The sequence below is a fragment of the Prionailurus viverrinus genome, chromosome F2, assembly GCF_022837055.1.
Source record: "Prionailurus viverrinus isolate Anna chromosome F2, UM_Priviv_1.0, whole genome shotgun sequence".
NCBI lineage: Eukaryota > Metazoa > Chordata > Mammalia > Carnivora > Felidae > Prionailurus > Prionailurus viverrinus.
In genome coordinates, this window is record NC_062578.1 from 21,395,368 (window position 1) to 21,415,825 (window position 20,458).

At 39.8% G+C, this 20,458-nt stretch overlaps 1 protein-coding gene across 6 annotated transcripts in view; it reads right to left on the bottom strand.

Moving 5' to 3' along the window:
* The window catches only part of EYA1 (EYA transcriptional coactivator and phosphatase 1), a 220,537-nt gene that overhangs the window by 67,495 nt on the left and 132,584 nt on the right, over nucleotides 1-20,458 (bottom strand). For all 6 annotated transcript variants that reach the window (XM_047842334.1, XM_047842331.1, XM_047842330.1 and 3 more), the window contains 2 exons: nucleotides 14,983-15,122; nucleotides 13,553-13,636 (listed from right to left, as the gene is read on the bottom strand). In XM_047842334.1, the coding sequence (XP_047698290.1) occupies nucleotides 13,553-13,636; nucleotides 14,983-15,122 (224 nt within the window). The remainder of the gene's footprint in view (nucleotides 1-13,552; nucleotides 13,637-14,982; nucleotides 15,123-20,458) is intronic.

Consider the following 20,458-nt stretch of genomic DNA (forward strand, 5'->3'; position numbering starts at 1 on the left):
ATAATTAGGATGACTACGATTAAAAAACAAAAACAAAAACAAAAACAAAAAACTCCAGGAAATAACAAGTGTTGATGAGCATATAGCGAAGTTGGAACCTCTGCACTGTTAGTGGGAACAGAACATGTTACGGCGGCTATGGAAAACAGTATGTCAGTTTCTCAAAAATTTAGGCATAGAATTATGATGTGATTCAGCAATTCCATTTCTGGGTATATACCCAAAATAATTAAAAGCAGGGTCTCAAAAAGATATTTGCACTTAAAAATTTTTAACTGAAGTATAGTTGACATACTAGTTTCAGGTGTACAAAAACTTAAATAATAAAGCAAAAAAGAAAAAAGAAAAAGGTATTTATATACCCATATTCACAGCCTTATTCACAATAGCTGAAATGTAGAAGCAACCCAAGAAATGTCCAATAATGAACAACCAGAATGTGGTATACCCATATAATGGGATATCATTATTCAGCCTTAAAAAAGGAAGGAAATTTTGACATATGCATACGATACCAATGAACCTTGAAGACATTATGCTACATGAAATCAGTTTTTCACAAAAAGATGAGTACTGTGTGATTTTACTTGTATGAGGTGTTTAGAGGGGTCATAATCATAGAGACAGAAAGCAGAATGGTGGTTGCCAGGTGCTGGGGGTAAGGAGAGAAGGGGGAGCTGTTTAACAGACTTCCAGTATTGCATGATGAAGAGAGTCCTGGACACAGGGTTGTACAACAACGTGAATGTATTTACTACTACTGAACTGAGACTAAGGAGAGGCGCCAGGGTGGCTCAGTCAGTTGAGGGTCCAACTCTTGATTTTGGGCTCAGGTCATAATCCCATGATTGTGGGATCATGCCCTACGTGGGGCTCCATGTTGAGCCTGGAGCCTGCTTGGGATTCTCTCTCTCTCTCTCTCTCTCTCTCTCTCTCTCTCTCTGCCCCTCTCCTCTTCTCACGCATGCTCTCTAATAATTAATTAATTAAAATTAAAACATGACTAAGGAGGTAGCATTTACATGATATGTATTTTACCACAACATAGAAATCAATAGGAAATGGAGAAATGTAACTATAGATTAGACATTTAATAAATTAAGAAATTCCTATTAATTTTCTAGATAGCTAAAGTACTAGGTACTATCTACTATTTCTATGCTAAAAAAATATTTTTTTTAATGTTTTTATTTATTTTTGAGACACAGAGAGACAGAGCATGAGCAGGGGAGGGGCAGAGAGAGAGAGGGAGACACAGAATCTGAAGCAGGCTCCAGGCTCTGAGTTGTCAGCACAGAGCCCAACGCGGGGCTTGAACTCATGGGCTGTGAAATCATGACCTGAGCTGAAGTCGGATGCTTAACCGACTGAGCCACCCAGGCGCCTCCAGCTAAAAAATTCTTTTAATGGAGTCTTAAATACATATTGAAATACATATTGAAATATATACAAATCAAGTAACATATCTGGGATCTGCTTTCAACAATAATCATAGGAGAGATCAGGGCAGGGGAGGGATGTGGTGAGGTTACAGGTATAATAAGATTAACTAGGATTTGATAATTGTTAGTTTAGAGGTGACACTGAGTTCCCTTATGCTATCCCACCTACTTTCGTGTTTAGATGTTAGTGTAAAAAAATTTTTAAAATATATAAAAAATATTCACCAAGACATAATTGGTTGTCTTTGGATAGTGCAACTATGAGTATTTATTTTGAAAATGTAAGGCACATTCAAACCATACTTTTAAAATGTCAAAAAAAATTCTTTTTCAGTCAAAATTGCAAATGGCCTGCCAAGTTCCTCCGTGTATTACCATTTATTGAAAACAAGGTGCTATGACTGGCTTGGTAATCCTCACCCAGGCTTAAGTGATCTTTAGAATATACACAGAATCTATGTCAGACATTGCTTTGCCTGTGTTAGCTCTATTAATTTTTATCACGAGATGTTTTTTTCCAGAAAACCAGGAAGCTCCTACATTTGTAATTGAAGCCACAGGACCTATGTCTCATACATTGAGGACTGGCAGTGTCACATTGCATTCTGATCTGCTGCAAAGAAGAATTCCCAGTGTAATTTAAGAATAGCAGTAACCCTAGAAGCATCTCATTTAGGGCCTCTGGCATTTACTTTTTGGTTGCATGGCTCCCATGGCTCCTGATTTTTTTTTTTCTCATCCACAGTACTAGCTTTATCATTTGGCATTCCACTATTGGCTATTTCTTACTACTAGTTAATGCTTGTCACGACTAACACAAGGAGACTTGTTTCTTTCCTAATATTGTTATTCCTTTGGAGATTCTGTGGTTTGACATAAATTTTGTGGACTTATAGTGGCATTAGTTTAGAACGATTTTGCCCCGATGACAGACTACTGTTGAAGATTCACTCATTCTCCATCAATAGCCTCCATCATTAATTTATAAGCTCCCTGCAGGCAGGAATTGTGGCTAGCACCACTATACTAATATACAATCATTGTTCAATAAATTATGAAAGACTGACTTTCTGAATGACTTGTTAATGTCAGGCCAGGAAACAAAGGGTGGGTGGCCAGGTGTGTATCTTGCGTACTGTAGCCCATATGACATGGGAGGTTTTGTGTGTGCAACGTGAGAAGGGTGCCATTTGGTAGTACAGTTTTCTGAATTACTTCATGGACATTTTGAGTGATCATTACCCACAACTAAACTAGTGCTATAAGGATAACGTACTGACTGAAGGCCTTCTATTATGACAAGTTCTTTTGATAGAGTCTTAAATTTGGGGTGGTCCTGGCATGGAGACCACATGGTATTAGCAGGGTACCTTAGCCAAAAGGGACACCAGGCTGAATTCCTCCAGGTCCCTGCTCCCAGTTGCGGGGGGAGGGGGCAGCAGTGGGTAATTTCCTACATGACTTTTGCTTTATTCCAGGGACCAGGTTGAAGTTCATGCTTCTCAGATTATTTTGTTGCCCTTTTATGTGGAGAAATATAATAGTTACATCTGCCTTGCTAATTCCGTTATTTGTATATGATATTTGATCTTAACTATCTTTTATTTAAAAAAATTTTTTTTTTTTTATGTTTACAGAGCATGAACGGGGGAGGGGCAGAGAGAGAGGGAGACACAGAATCGGAAGCAGGCTCCAGGCTCTGAGCCATCAGCCCAGAGCCCGATGCAGGGCTCGAACTCACGGACCGTGAGATTGTGACCTGAGCCGAAGTCGGACGCTTAACGGACTGAGCCACCCAGGCGCCCCTTAATTATCTTTTAAGTAAGCGCTGCAAAAAATATATGAAGGGTCATATGCACTCATCCCCAATTCTCACTTCCTAGCTTCAAATGGCAATTTAACCTATTTTTAAGGCCAAGCATGAACCATCCCCATACCCACCCCCCACCCCCTCTCTCTCTCTCTCTCTCTCTCTCTCTCTCTCACACACACACACACACACACACACACACACACACACACACACACAGAGTCTGATTCAAAATTATTTTCTTAACCTATTTTCATTTACTTTCTCAAAAATTGTACTTTTCAGAGTGTCTGAGTGTCCGTGGTCCTTTGAGCCTCAAAATAGAAAGTTTAAAGAAAACCTATTTATCTCTTCTTGGGACTTTTGAGAATAGGATCTAGAATGTTTTCTGAGTATAAAAATAAAATGCTTTCTTCTTTCCCTAGAAATCTTAAAGCTAGCCATTCACCTAACCATAAAAATATGCCTTCCTTTTATGTCAAAGATACATCCCTTTTAACACATTCCTTGTATTAAAAGATATATCCCTAGATTTTTAGTTTTAAAAATGCCACAAATGCCAAATATTACATCAGATCATGTACAGTCCAAAGAGAATAACCATGTCATTTCAATTTTACTATAAGAACAACTAAAAAAATCATACCAAATGTTAATAAGGAAGCAATTTCTTTTTATTGCTTAGATATACTGGTAAAGCAGTAAGAAAAAAAAATCGTTCCTATTTTTAATGTAACTCTGGTTCCTACTGACACACTCTTGTATATTTTGCCCTTTTATTCCTTTTCTTTTACGATCTTATTTTTCTAAACTGAAAAGAAAAAAATAATAACGGTAAAATAAACCAAGCAAACACAAAGGCAACTGAAGTTTGTCCAACTTAAATTCTTTGAGACCTTTAAGAAATATTTTAACACCTAAGTCACTGTTCCACTTTTAGATAGCTACAGCATTCTGAATTAGTAATTGGGTTCTACAAAGTACATACTGTGTTGGGGATTTATTTTGGGGGAAGTGAAAAAAACAACAGTATTACTTTTAAATTTTAATCTATTACTGTTTTTAAGTTATAAGCACGTTTTAAATATGTGATAAACATCTTTTGTATCTCTCCTTTTTCAATATGTACCCCATTACATTTAGAAGATCAAATCTATACACGCTCCTTACATCTATGAGATCAAATCTACACACGCTCCTTACATCTATGAGATCAAATCTACACACGCTCCTTACATCTATGAGATCAAATCTACACAACCCCTTTCTATTTTGGATCAAAAAAAGATATATCCTATTTAAACAACTGCTGTTTAAAGAATTAATCTTGGGCTAGAAAGAGTTACTCCAAGGTGGTTCAACGATTTCAAAAGTACAACTAGTTCCTCAGGATATGGTACTTACATTTTGAGGTTGTAGAACAAAGGATAAGGTTCCTAAATTCTATCTGTACTGATCCTATGTGGGCAGCTAAGCCTCCCCCGGCCAGCAATTACTCTGTTGTAGTGGCCCAGTGAGGTGTGATGTTAACAACGCGAACAGGTTTATGAGGATTTGTTGGTCAATGTGAAAATCTTATAAAGTATGCTCAAGTTGACAACACATCTTTGGGCAGCATCAGCCAAATGAAGGCAAAAATACCTGTTTTGGAGCCCTTCAACCAGTCCTTATTTAGAATGCTAACATTACAACCACAAACAAGGCCTGGGTGTCATTTAAAATAAATTCTCATTCAGGATCTTTCGTTTTGGGGGAAAAGAAGTTGAAAAACAGGAATGGGCACTCTGAGTACAAGAGGGGCCTATTTTCAGGGCCCCATGCTGGCTGCTCATCAGGGATGGATGAAAGATAAGATTCGGAAAATGAACTTCCTTATCTGAGAGAGGCGAAAAATGTATGCAAAAATGTTATTTCTTTTACAAAATATCTCTGGAAGTGTTATGTAAGTGATATATGCAACCTGTGAGACCCAAAGTTTTCATTGTCTTCTTTCCACCTGTCTAAAGTCATCAATACGATCAATGGAATATTAACTTTTTGTAATTTTAGAAGCTCCTATCACTGAGCAGCTGGCATGAAATGCCAAGTTTTAAGAGTTGGGTGTAGTTTTGATGCCAGTTAAAGAATAATGTGGATTACCTTGAGAGAGTGTATACACACGAAAAATAAACCACGGTTGAACTACTGACTGAATGATTAAAACAAAACAAAACAAAACAAAACAAAACAAAACAAAAAACAAACCCCAACTTGTGGTGGGGCTAATCAGGTCATTTTTACTGATTAGACATGTGACACCCGACTGCTTTAATTTTCTCCTTACTTCAGAGACTCTCTTTCAACATCATGAAAAGAATACCCACGTGGAAAATAAGAAAAAGAGCTTCACCATTCCGAAGATTAATTTTGATTGTGGAGAAAGCCCAATGAATCCCAAACATGGGACAACAGCCAAGCAGTGGTACAAAGTGGGAGGAAGAAGAATAAAACCATAGGAGACCCAGCCAAATTGGCCTCAACACATAGGGACCCATGCAGTGCCAACGAAAGCCTAAACAGCTAATCCAATCCAAAGACCTATCTAGATTTCATTTGTAACCGCTCTCCTATCTCTCTCTTTCCTAGTGTTACAGCCATTTCCTTAGGCCTCTTTTTATTTCCTACCAGGAGGACTGTGATAATCTATTGTGCTATCGGGCTAATCTTCCAAATTGTACGATTCCATCATGTCACTCCACTGTTTTAATACTGTTCATGGCATCCCCACACCTACAGCACAAGATCGGGACACTCAATGCTCCCTGTGATACTCCTTTGAGGGCATTGGACCAATCACAAGACTAGCCTGTATTCCTGATGTTTTCCGTTACTAGATGTGCTGCCTTGGGCCAATCACTTAATTTTTCTGAGCCATTTCCCTCAATGGTTATGCTCTGCTTCCACCTGTCTCTCTGCTTCCTGCAACAACAAAACACTGTTTTCCTTACTGCCCACTCCCTTCTCTGAATCCCCACAGTAAGCAAAAGCTCTTATTTATGGAGGGCTTGTAAGTATTTTTCTATGTGGCCTACATAGTTCTCCTAATAGTGCTGCGATTGCTTTCATTCTATAGATGGAAGATTAAGATGAACCGAGTGAGACTCAGAGATACAAGGTGCTTTTCCTGAGGCCACAGAGCAAGGGAGGTCCCAAGCTAGTGGGGGCAGGCTGGTCATCATGGTTGGGAAGCTGTGATGCTTTGTGTTCAGTCCCTGCATTCTCTTTCACAGGCCTGAAGAAAAACAAGGCCATATGCAATAAGGGAGCAGGAACACACATTTCACTTACTGCCAGTTAGCAGAAGGGGGTTGCAGTTAGGGAAAGAGAACAACCGTCAAGATAAGGACGAAGAAATGAATGGAGGAGGATCTTTCAGCTGATAGTCAGCAACACTGTCTTTTTGAAACCCATGAAAAGCTAAAAGCAAAACGAAAAAAAAAAGCTTTTTTTGAGAGTTTAGATTCCACGTCATTCCGTGGTATGCAAAAGTTATACTTGAAACCATAAATTACTTCATCATTTTGATCTAATTCAGCACTTGATATGCAGAGAAAACATAAAATCAGGAAACCTTCCTCTGGGATTGAACTGGCCGCTCATGACTCTTGGGCACACGGGTCACACAGTCGTCGGGCATTGCTCTGCTGCGGTGGGAGGTGTGCTTTGGGTTTCGCTCACTTATCAAATAGTTCTTCCCTGAAACTGTGGTTGCTGCTGCTGCCCCCTGTCACCACAACACACTCTCTGTTTCTTCCTGGGCACACAGCTAGGCTACATGTATTTCCCAGCCTCCTTTGCACTGGACCACGAAAGCCTGGTCCATCTCGTCTCCCATCCATGGTCCTCCTGCTTTTTTTCTCCCTGTGGGCTAGAAAGCTTAGGACGGTGATTACACAAGCCTCAGAAGCTCGATGGTGAGATGGCACAGCCATTATCAAACCTTGCCTAAACCAAGTCACCTGGAAAATCCACTTGAGACCACGAAATCAGAAAGAGATCCATTTCTGTGGTCATGACATATGGGGCCTATTTGTTACAGCCATTTCACCTACCCTAACAGATTCCTGTGCTGGCTTGTGCTTCACTGGGGGCCCAGATACGGACACACAAGATGTGCACTGAGTTTACAATCTAGTCGGCCAAAGTGTGGGTGTCACTGAATTGTCCTGGTGTCCTGGGGGCAGGGGCAAAAGTGAATCAGCACAAAGTTCAGAGCAGGATCTAGAGTAGAGGCAGGCACACTTCTTCCTCTAAAAGGACAAATATTATAGGCTTTGCAGTCCATGTAAAGTCTCTGACACGTATCCTTTCTCTTTTTCATAACCCTTTAAAAATTTAAACAACATTCTTAGCTTGAAAGACCTACAAAAACAAGCCATAAACCAGATTTGGCCCATGGGAGATGGTCTGTCAGTTCCTAGCCTAGACCCTTGGTCTAGATTTTTTAAATCCCCAGGAAGACAAATATTTCATGACATATGAAAATTACATGAAATTCCAATTCGGAAGTGTAATTTTTATTGGAATACAGATACATTTATTTGTCTATTGTCTGTGACTGCTTTTGCACAAGTAGGGCAGTGCTGAGCAGTTATGAAGGTACATGGCCCATAAAGCCTAAAATGTTTATTACTTGACCCTTTAACATTTTTGGTAAAGGCGCAGGTAATAAATGTTTGCCAACCTCTGGTGTGGAGCTTCCAATAGAGAGATGACTCTGTTTCTGTAACCAGATCCTCTATAACCCATGGAGGACACTAGACGTCCACTGCTTTGGTGCCATGCCAAGAATTCCGCATGTATACCAGCCACCGTGGAAGAAGATCATGCCTCAAAAGATTTTGGAGTTTAGTGTTTCATTCTGAAACAGGGTTAGAAGAACAGCCTTTACTGGTTAATGGGAGTGTTCTAATGAAATGGGCTCAGAGCTGTTTTCCCTGCTCAACATCCTGAATGATTACAGTATCTACTCACTAGGGAGGCTTAGTTGACCTAAATTCATACTGGCAACTAGCATCCTTCTAGAAGCCTGGTGCAGTATATAACTAATGTTTAGACAGCAGATACAAGATCAATCAGTGACATATGCTGTTTTCTTTATTGAGTCACTGTTATTAATAAGACATACAGCTGGGCCCTTTAAGTTCAGGACACAACTTAGATCCCTCTTCCTCTGGCTTTACTGAGATATAACTGACACAACTGAATTCTTAAAGCAATTCTGCAGGTCAAGTGGCTAGGTTTATAGAAGAGGAAACTAGGGCTCAGTGTGAATAAACAATTTACTCCAGCTCAAAGAGCTGAAAAGTCAGAGGTTGGGTTTGAGGCTAGATCTGTATGAATTCAAACCTGATGCTTTCTATCACACCATAGGCCGATCTCCTATCATAAATCTATTTTTTCATGTCTATTAATTTATTTTGAAAAAGAAAAAGAGGAGGGAGATTGGCAGAGAGAGGAAGAGAGAGAATCCCAAGTAGGTTCTGTGCTGTCAGTGCAGAGGCTGATATGGGGCTCAACCTCACCAACCATGAGATCACGACCTGAGCTGAGACCAAGAGTCAGAGGCTGAACCAAATGAGCCACCCAGGCTCCCAGTACTTCATAAATGTAAAGGTATTTCTACACGTTACTCTTGGCCACTACACAGGATTCGAGGTTTTGTTTTGTGGTGGTTGTTGCTTTGACCGTCAAGTTTCAACTATGTTACAACAGAATTAGTGTTTATCTCATACCAGACACTTGGTCTCTAACCTCTTCCAAGCCTGAGTGTCCTCATCCATAAAATGGGCTTGGCAGTAGCAGTTTCAGAGTTCTAATGTTGAATTAAACAAGTATGGGGTACACAGGAAATTCTTAACAAGTTGGGCCTACAGTTGAAAATGCTAAGCTTTATGCTGTCCTAAGTGTTCATGTTTAGGCTTCTGTGTACAATGTGGAGTAAAGCTCAATGTCTTTAGGACCTGTTCTAGCCCCAATCCATATCAGACACCGGTGTTAAGAAACAATAAAAATAAAGTAGTGAAACCATGAAGCTGTTGGCTATAGGTATCTTGGGGAGTCCTCCCACAAGGTGGAATCATGCTTGGGACATCAACACAACACTTACTTGAAATGTAAGTTTGGGGTATGTGGTTCAGTATCAACAATAGGACTATGCTGTCTATTTTTAAAAGGGCATTCAATGAAAAAAAATCAAAACTAGTTTTCTTCAGTGAAATTGGGGAGTATGGATTTCATTTGAAAGCAACTTTGAGAAACGCATTAAACAACAACAACAAAAAAGCCAGGACGGATATTTTTAACAACAGCCGAATGTATGGTCACATACCAGGGACTTCATTTTCCTGCTATTACACTTTTGCTTTTCTCTTCCCTAGCCAGGCCTGTCATGTGCCCAGCAGCCTCTTTTTGTTCCCATCACCTCTGTTACAAAACACTTCCTTATAATGCCCGACATGCCTGCTTCCCACAGCTAGAATTACATGGAAGGTGGGACATTCTCAAACTTTTTTTGTACATATTGCTGTAACATGCCCTAATTTTGCATTATATCAACCAGATCCTATATCCCCTTACTGAATGGCCTACTCATTGGGTCGCCTAAGCTACTGTGACTAAGCTACTTCTCAAGTATCTGGTTCCCATAGAGACAGAACAGCTATCACATGGTCAGGCATTCATTTCTTTATATGCCTGTAGAGTAAGGAAGGCCCAACCACACGCTCCCTTCACAATGCTCGGGGACGCCACCGAAACCAGGTTCCAAGAAAGAAGGCTTGCCCTTCAACTGCCTTAAGACTTCTCTCCCTAGTGCCTTGAGGAATGAAAAGGGGGCAAAGTTCTCCAATGAGCTTGGTTATTATCACTGTTTGGAAGGATCCTTGTTGAAACGCACATTTTTACAAGGCATGATTATCAGATTTGAGAGCAAAATCTTCCCATCTGTAAAGTTCTCTAATAAAGAGAATAATGAACAAGCTTCTTTGCATGCCTCAGGCTACAACTCAACATCCTCAGCAATGTGTCTTCAGAAGGGATGCCGCATGACATCGAGACAACAGGTGGTTAGCACAAAGAGGGTGTTCACAAATATTTAGGATGAAATCACACTGAGAGTATCTGAGGAACTTCTGATCCTGAGCTGTGTACTGTCACTAAACCTGTCATCTGAAGGCCTGTCCATTTCCTCATGTCCCAGGCTCACCTTCCATCCACCTTCTTGCCTGATCCAAGTGGATGTCTTCCCCATCTCAACAAATACATGACTAAGCTGCCCAGCAGCTCAAGGAAAAACAAAAACAAAAACAAAAACCTGGGAACGATTTTTTCACTCCTCTATTACTTGCTGTGCACCAGCCCAAACCAAATCCTTTGCAAATCCTATTTCTCAACTTGCAACAGAATCTAGGATCCAGTGAGTTCTCTCCATCTCTATTGCTAGTACATCGGGTCGCCCCCAAAACCACTTTGTTCCCCAGTCTTCTCTCCCCATCATTAATTTTCCACATGCAGCCAAAATAATGTAAAAATCTAAATCAGATCTTGCCATGTCTTCCCTTGAAGTCCTCCAATGAGTTCATATGCCATGTGTAACGACATTGAACCTCCTGACATGGCTCACGCTTGCCCTCATCCCGGCCCACATCTTGACTCGGCATCTCCATCACTGAGCTCAGCCACCTGGCCTCTGTCCCTCAAACATCAAACCCTTTCCTGCCCTGCCTTCATTGCTTCCTCTGCTTAGAACTCTCTCGTGATGGTCACATTACCAACCAGCCTTTTAGTCATTTGGACCTCAGGTTCAAACCAAAGTCATGCTCAGGAAGACCTTCCCCAACCAGGCTTTCTGATATTAGTTTCTCCCTGACCTCTGTTAACTTATATTTAAATATTTCAGATCACCTATAAAGACTATAGACACTTGGTTTTTGGAAATTATAGGAGATAAAACTTTTCATCACATGCCTTAGTATGAGAAAACTATACAAACTAACAAACAAAATACTATTTGATGAAGCCTCAAAATACTAATGGTTGACACTTTTAAAAATAAAATTTGTGGTACTTGTTTTGTTTAGATATCGTTGAGAATCTGAATAAGAAAGTCTAAGCTGCCAGGGGTTTCTAGGTTAGGTGTGAATGCACAGACCAATAATTTGTGGCCAGGGACTGACACGAGGTCATTAGGTCACGGGATGCTCACCATCTTGCCCTAAGCTGAACCTTTTCAGTGGTGAACAAAGCCTTGATCAAGTCAACTACCAATCTGGCCCTTAATGAGAAAGCTCTTAAAGACTGGAGACTTTCTGGATGGTTTTCAAATGCTGGTATTCTAAGCGCATGCTCTTTTCAATACTTTCGTGTGAGTTCCAGGACCAGCTTTCTTCCTTAGGAGTTAGTTGGAGGGACCTTAAAATAGTTAAGAAAATCTTTGAGATTCTTCCTACTAACCACACATTGACATTTCAGCTATTAATTTTTAGCTTTTAAGTAGTAATTTTTGTAGAAATGGGGATGGTAATAGTATTCATAGAGGGAATAATACAAAAAAACACCACAGCTAATATTTACTGAATCCCTATTATGTGCTGGCCACAAAGCAGAGACTTTGTTTGAATGACTAATTCTGTGGCTTTATTTTTTTTTTAATTATACTATATTTTTGTTAATTGTCTTCTTCTCATAGAAACTCTAACCATAAGATGGGGCATATTGTGTTTTACAGATATCTTATTTCTTATTAAATTTTTTCATGTTTATATTTGGAGAGACAGAGCACGAGTCAGAAAGGGGCAGAGAGAGAGGGAGACCCAGAATCCTAAGTAGGCTCTAGGTTCTCAGCTGTCAGCACAGAGCCCAACACAGGGCTCCAGCTCACGAACCATGAGAATATGACCTGAGCCGAAGTCGGACGCTTAACCGACTGAGCCAGCCAGGTGCCCCCAGATATCTTACTTCTAAATTTTTTCTTAAATATTTATTTATTTTTGAGAGACAGAGTGAGACAAAGTGAGACTGGGGGAGGGGCAGAGAGAGAGGGAGACACAGGATCGGAAGCAGGCTCCAGACTCTGAGCTGCCAGCACAGAGCCCAACGCGGAGCTCGAACCCACAGACTGTGAGATCATGACCTGAGCTGAAGTCGGAAGCTCAACCGACTGAGCCACCCAGGCGCCCCTCTAAATAGAAATCCAAAGGGTGGAATATTCTGGAATATTTTTGCTCTTACAAACGTGCATATTTTCCAGCCTTTTTGAGGGGTGGTATATGTAACTTCAGGGTTATGAGAAGGAAAGCTTCACTATAATGCTCAATAGATAGTTCATCAAATTTCACTGTCAAACTATACCTACAGGGCAGGCACTCAATATACGTTTATTGAAATAAGTATTGTTTGAAAGAATGGGTACCAGCATAAAATCTGTAATGAGAGCATAATACACATTTTGTGTTTTAAGATTTAATTGCGATGAACAACCAGAGTCACCAAGACACAAGAATTCAGTTCCTAAGGCTCTGAACCAATATCTTCACAGATTTAAAACCTGTAACATTGTTTCTTTAATGATGGAAAAAAATGAGAAATATCGTATTCACATATTCAATTACCTATAGCCACTTTAACTAACATGGTTTTGGTGTGGGAAAGGTTCATGAAGCCACCAAGGAAGAGATCAAAAAGAATTTCCAAGGATTTGGGGAAACCCGAAAACAGAACACCGAGGCTGAATTTCTACTCATGGAAGGTTGTCTGTAATATTATTTTTTACCTACCACACCAAAGGTAAATATTATAACAACTTAAACATTGATGTATTGGTCCTATTGTCATTCAGAGGCCCAGTTTTATATGCCATTCACATAGATTTAGCTCATAGCAAAGCGACTTTTAAAGACATTCTTAACAGGTGTTTTGAAAATAAAATACTAACTCGGCTAATCACTGAAGACAAGAACATGTGAAATACTGGCTCCGCCGAATATGTTGTTGCGAATAAAAACCAAGAAAATTGAATGACTCACATAAAAAATATAAAACAAAATATTTTTCCATATAATCTATATGAAAACAACCTCCTCTTGCTCATTTATATGTTTTTGCCTTACACATATATCTGTATCCATAAATTCAGTTGTCCTCCAGTTCATATTTTAAATTTATTATTTAAAGTTAAACCACATCCCTGTCTGGATAAAAGTTCAATTCTAGACATATATAACTCTAAAAAAATTAAAAACTGATGTCTCTCGGTACTCACCCTCCCATATCTGTTGGCATAGGACCCAGTAAGCAAGGAATGGAAAACAATGATTGTCTCGTCCAAGTCCCAGATGAACACCCTCTACAAAGGAAGAACCAAATCAGGATGTGTTTCCCTTGGTTGAGAAACCTGTGATTCAGTTAACTTCAACATAAATAAGCAGTCTTGAAATAGAAGACAAAAGAAAAATCTGAATTTTTTTTTAATGTTTTAAAACACAACTCTTCCAAAGAGTATCTCCCAGCTTTTCTCCAGTTATAACCTCAGATGGTGTGTAGAACAATTATATTAGTGACATTGATACAAGCATGGGCAAGAAATAATAATGTATGTCCTTTCTACTTCTGAAGATTCACAGTTCTCCCTTCTGAAAAAATTAAAAATGAGTTAAAACTAGTCTGTTCACAACTTATTGAGACAGAGCGGGGGCAATCAGTTAAACATCATTCCATTTTTCTTTTTCTTATCTCTTCTCTCTGCTTATTAAAGTGTTAAAATAACAAATCTTATGTTTCAGTTTTATCAAGCCAAGTGTTAAAAAATTGCACATAAAACCTAAAACTTCACATCATCTACTCACCTTATGCTACCTTTGGACTGTTATCATGCAGTTGGGTTATATATTGTTCCTGCCTGTTTTCTTCAGATTACAAAATTTAGGCAGACACATCACATGTGCTCTTAAAACACTCTTGAGATATTTGGAATTGGATTTGAAGGAATTCATTTCAAAAATGTCTCTGAGATGCCACAAAGGCTTCTGAAGCGTACATTTCTTCTTCTCCTTTCCACTCACACCAGTATATATTCATACACATAGGTTCTGCTGGGAAATTTTCATCTTTTCAGCCAAAAGAATCATGTTTCCCACCATCAGCTTTCACTTGGCAAAACCCAGAAACTTAATTGCAGTGGATTCAAAGCTATGAAATCTACCCTTTAAGGTTTTATTTAATCCCTCCTGCTTTTGAACTCCACCAAAACAGGTCTCATAAGACAATTGCCATTTCAGTTTAGAACATCCCAGGTTTTCCTTTCTCATATACCTAAGTGTGTCTTTAATTTTCAAAGTGGATTTTATTAATCACTTTTAGTATGACACTTAACTGAAATGGCAATGATACAGAGCAGTACAAGAGAATTTTGTTGAAGCAGAATTATACACTTTACTGTATTTCCTTAGAGAGAAATAACCGGATGCTTTGCACGTAGTGAAAATGGAAGAGAAAACAGAAATAATTGTTTTCACTTACAGTCAACATGAAAGAGAAAAAAAATGCTTTACTTACAATTAACATAGGGAAAAAAAGCAGGAACAAAAGCATTTGGGTATCTTGATCACAGCCTATTTACATTGCGTGTGAACAGAACCATCATTTAACTACCAAGATACCTTGTTATTTACTAGGTCATTGTCAATGACATACCTCAAGGTCAGAATCTGGGGGAGGTGAAGGATTATTGTTTCTTCGGCCCCGTCCACGTGACTTCCCATCTGAACCTCGACGCAATCGATCGGAGTCTGAATCTTTAATGGGTGTTGATGGGCTGTGGATTGTACTGTACTCTGCAGAAATACAGGAAGGTCTTTTATCTTCTGGTTCTATTACCATGGTGTCAAGATCAACCTTGTTTCAACTCATGGGGAAGTCTGAAGAGCAAAGCGCATTTCATTCTGCTCACATTCATTACTTTTACTTGCACTGATAAAAAATGTATGAGATATTTGATTCCAAGAATGCACTCTTTTGAAAGAAACGCGTGATCAGAAATGAATAAAATTTAATTGAAGGTGTGGAAGACAGCAGGTGGAAAACTAGTTGCCTAGTTTCTCTTAGTGGTTCTCCACGAGTAGACAATGCTCCCTCAACCCTATTTCCACATCCATCTCTCTCTCATTCCGCAAACAGTGTCTGGCCATGCTGAGAGGTTCACACATTTGCCTTACTAACCGCTCTCCCACCTACAAAAAGGCTCCTGGTTCACAAAAAGAAAAGAAAAATCAGCTCTGGGGCAGGAAAAACCAAATCACCAGGCAGATTTTTCTTTGAAAATTTCAAAAATCTCCTTTTGCCCCCTCATTTTATGTGAGAACAAGGGAGTGATAAGGAAGAATAGATATATGGGCAATGCCCATACTCTGCCCAGCATCTGTCTCAGTCTCTTTGAACCAAAAATCTCAAATGGACAGCACATTCAAATTGCTCACCTGGGTGACTCAGAGAAACCATGGAAATAATTACATAGAAAATACAAAATAAAGAACAACTTCCAACCAGCTAGAAGAATGGCTAAGTAGTGACTGTGGAGTTGGGGGAGGGGGAACTCTTACCTTATTTCCAAATGAACAACAATAACAACAAAAACCCTAATACTTTTTTTTATCTGATGTTCACACATCAGACAATTTCTACTCCCCCTCCCAAATTCCAGATGTGCCCAGTGTGTTGCCTCTCCTTCCCAAACTCTTTGCCAGATTTCTCTCCTAGATATGGGTTGGAATCTCTCAAGCTAGTATGAGGAATGGTAATTCTCACTGAGATGCTGTTGATACTAAATCTCAGCAAATAGAAAAGTATTGAGGACAAGTGAATATCTGGTAGCCTTTGCTATTGTACTATCATCCTCAACTGTACCAACAAGGCCAGCCACGTGTCCAACCATGTGGTCTCAATATTACTTCCAAGTTTAAGCCTTACGAGTCTGGATGGATAGGAATGGACTTTGACAGAGTAAATTCCATTTCTAAATCACATGGAACAGCCCTATACCTCTTGTTTAATTTTAAAACCTCAACAGATTCCTATCACTTTTAGATGAGACTTTATGTCCTCTGCAATAGCAAACAAGACAGCAAATTTCCTCATATAGACCAGTCACGGATCCTTGTACCAAGACGCCACCATGATAGCACAGTTAATTATGGTCAGAAGGTCCAGAACAACTCCACTCCCTAGGTCGGCATACGTAGTTACACGGGATGCATTTTTGAGCCAACTCACTCACCTTACGGAACTATTAGAATACAGTGCTGGCTGGTTACAGTTTAACATTTTCAAAATCCCCACTAGATCTTTTTCTGGCAGAGGCAGATGACTGTGGCATCTTCTCCTCAAAATTTTCCAAACCAAGCATCTGTCTTCCAAGTTTTATAGAGAATTAGGAGCTCCAAATAAATATGTATTTTTAAGGAGCTCAGTGAGTTCGAAGTTGTGTTTGGAGGAAAAAGGCTCGACCTCCCTTTTCTTTGACAATTCTGTAACTACACCTCCGTGCGAACCTGGACAGCCACCATCTAAGACAGAATGCATGCCAATCTCTCTATAGTAATGTCAAAGCAGAGCATTTGCTTTCAACGGTCACAACTGGCATCTAAATTTGACTCGTATTTCAAGTACTTGACTGCAAAGTCCATCTTGAACTGTGAGCTCTCCAACCTTTGAAGTTCATATTTGACAAGAAGCTAAAAGACATCAAACAACACATCTTATCACATTCATCTCTTGCCTTGACTTCCAGGTAGTTTAGGGTTAATTTTGTCCTCCAAGTAGTTGACCTTACTTAGGTTTTCTCAGTCTAGATTTCCTATTGATTGCCAATTCCTTTAGTTCTTGCTGTGTATTTCCTTATCCTTGTGTTAAACCCATTTAAATCTTTAAAAAATAATATTCCATCCCCCTTTTTCTGGAAACAAGTGATAATTAAATTGATTACTCACTTCTATAAACCTCCCTACCAAAGAAAAGAAATTCAATGAGTAAAGTATACAGGTAGATTCTTAAATCATCTTATCTAAAGTTTTTGCAGGTGGAGAAAAAGCTCTAAAATATGAACAATATGATACCTTTAAATATTAACACACACACACACACAACCTTACAGGCCTCAACTTATTAGAAGGAAGGTAAAATTTAATAATGCAAGCCAGATTAAAAAAAAAAAATCTCTTCCTCTTTGTTCTATGAGGTGGGATTAAATGCTTCTACTCTCCTAACCAGCTTTGCTGACTCTAACTATTCTCTTTCCTTCTATTAGTACAAAACAACTCAACAAATAATTTAATCTTCTAATCCACTGACATCTCATGTTTCATTAAAACCCTTTCAAAATTATTCAACTTTACCCCCACCGAGATAATGAATGTAAAAATACTCAGAAGAGCATTTATTTCCTCTAACAATGATTACATGCCTACACTCTTCTGGGCACTGTACTAGGAGGCTGAGGTACAATGATGTGCTATACAGATATGGTCTCCTTGGAGCTTAAAATTCAGAGGAAGGCACTGATTTGTGGACAAAAATAAGAGATTAGAAAACAACATAGAAAGGGCTATGGCATGGGAAAGGTAGAATGCTGAGAGACCACGGGGCAAGTCTATACAACACAAATTTACAGGATTATAGAAGCTTCCTGAAGATGGAAGACAAAGCTACCAGTAAAAATGGAGTATAAATGTTCTCCAGAAAGGCACATGAGCATGTGTGTTGGTGGGGGGAGGGGAGAGAGGGAGACAGAGAAAGAGAGAGAAAGCATGCGCATGAGCATGTTGAAGAACTGAAAAAAACCCAAAAAACAAAAAACCAAAAAACAACCAATCTGACTGACTCTATAGAGGAAGGGTACAGAGAAGAGGTGGAGTTACAGGCAAAGAATTCAGCAAGGGAGTGATGGGAGCAAATTTACACCTTAGATAGAGGACTCTAGCCAGTGTGGCGAGGTAGTGGAGGCAAGTGAAGACTGAGAAGGGGAGACCAGCCAGGAGGATAATTCAGTGACGGTGTTGGCAGCCCATGCAGGTAGTGGACATAGGGAGAGCTACAGATTTGAGCTGTCACTGAGAGGGAAATCAATAACTAATCAGATAAGGGAGGAGGAGGTGCTCACACCAGTGGGCTGGCAACTGGGAAGATGAATATAACCATGAGGTCTGGGATTTGAGAAGAAGGGCTTATAAAGAAGTGTGTAGATGAGCATTTAAATTCTGCTTTGGACATCTTGAGCTTGAAGAATCTGTGGTATTCACGATGTCCAGCAGGCTGTTAGACTGCCCCACGAGGGATGGGTTTAGGTTTGGAAACTGATGGCACGTAGAATGCAGTTAAAGAAATGGCTGCCATTAAAGACATGGAGTGTGTGCAGAAGGGACGGGCAGGGAAAAATGGGTGCGGGGTGAGGAGGAAAACCAAGGTCAGTGTGTTGTAGAAGAAAGGGTGGGTCAGGAAGGAGACAGTGATCAATAACTTCAGATCAGCCAAGGGATAAGGTAAAGCGAACACTGAATCCAAGCGTACTTTGGATTTAGAGTCAGTTAAGATCTTGGCACACAAGGCAAAGTACAGATTTGAGAAGTATTTAAGGAGGTAGACTGGTGGGATTAAAAAGGAGGACTCAGAAGGTACAAGAGTAAACAGGGGTTAAAACTCCTGACATGCTACTGAAGACCCTAAAATGGCCACATTCAATAATTACTTGAAGTTCTTCATCGTATTTCACTTGTCTGTGACGGTGCTGACCACTGGCTCCTCTCACCTTTGAACACATCAGAGTAATTTGACTTCCCTTTCTTCTGCTTCTCATCCTTGCACTCATGCTACTCCTTCTGTCTCGTTAGAGACCTCTTCCTCTACCTAAGGCTTAAATGTGAGTGTTTTTTGTATTAGTGATACTCAAAGTACTGATCTGGGACAAAACAAGGAGCTTCAGGCTGTTAATTAATGCAATGCTTCCTTCATCAAAAGTCTTGCTAAGATTAAAAAGACAAGTTAAACAGCGTGCTTAGGGATGCAGTTGATTAATCCTCATGTAATACTCAATTAGTGGATAGACAGCCAGTTGGTGGACTATATTATGAGCAGCAAATACACTGGAATTTTCCCCACGGTCCTCTTACCTCACTACAAGCTCTCAGCAGTGTGTAGTATTGATAAGAGGGATTTCAATGATAACCTCCAGGTTGATTATTCTAAGGCTTCATCTCCTGATCTGTTGACCTGAACATCCTCATTTGCTAGACCTCTCTACTTGATTTTCCATGGGCACCACAACTACAGTTGTCCCCAAACAGATCCTCCTTCTCTCTTAAAGTGTCTAATTCAAGGTACCAACATACACTCGGTTTTTCAAGCCAGAAATTCCTCATTTGCCCCATCAAATCAAGACTAAGTTCTGTGTATTTTACCTTCTGAATACTTACATTCTAAATCCAGGCTCTCATCAGCCCTTTCTTTGATTCTTACAACAGGCTGTTTTTTCTTTTATTTTTATTAAAAAAAATTTTTAATGTTTATTTTTGAGACAGAGAGAGAGAGAGAGAGAGAGAGAGAGAGAGAGAGAGAGAGAGAGAGAATCAGTGGGGGAGGGGCAGAGAGAGAGGGAGACACAGAATCTGAAGCAGGTTCCAGGCTCCGAGCTGTCAGCACAGAGCCTGACGCAGGGCTCGAACCCACAAGCCTTGAGATCATGACCTGAGCTGAAGTCAGATGCTTAACCCAACTGAGCCACCCAGGCACCCCACAACAGGCGGTTTTCACACTTGGTACCCACAACCTTCCAATTCTGGCCTATACCACCATGCCAAAAACCTTTAAAATTGTTCAGTGTTCCCAAATCCCAGTGTGGAACAGGAAGGACAGCCTGATTTTAGGACAGTGAGCTGTGGACTCAAGTGTCATGTTTCATATCACAATCCCACTGCTTGTTAGCAGTGTGACTGTGCAAGGTATTTGCCTTCTCTCTGACTCACTTTTATCATCTGTAACAGGGTAACAAATGAGATAAAATAAAACCAATATGCATGTAAAGGTACTTGGAACTGGGGCATGGCACTAACACTCTATATTTGCTACTTGGAAAAAAGAGAAGTTCCACTGAGTCCCTCGCTCACAGCCTTATCTCCAACTT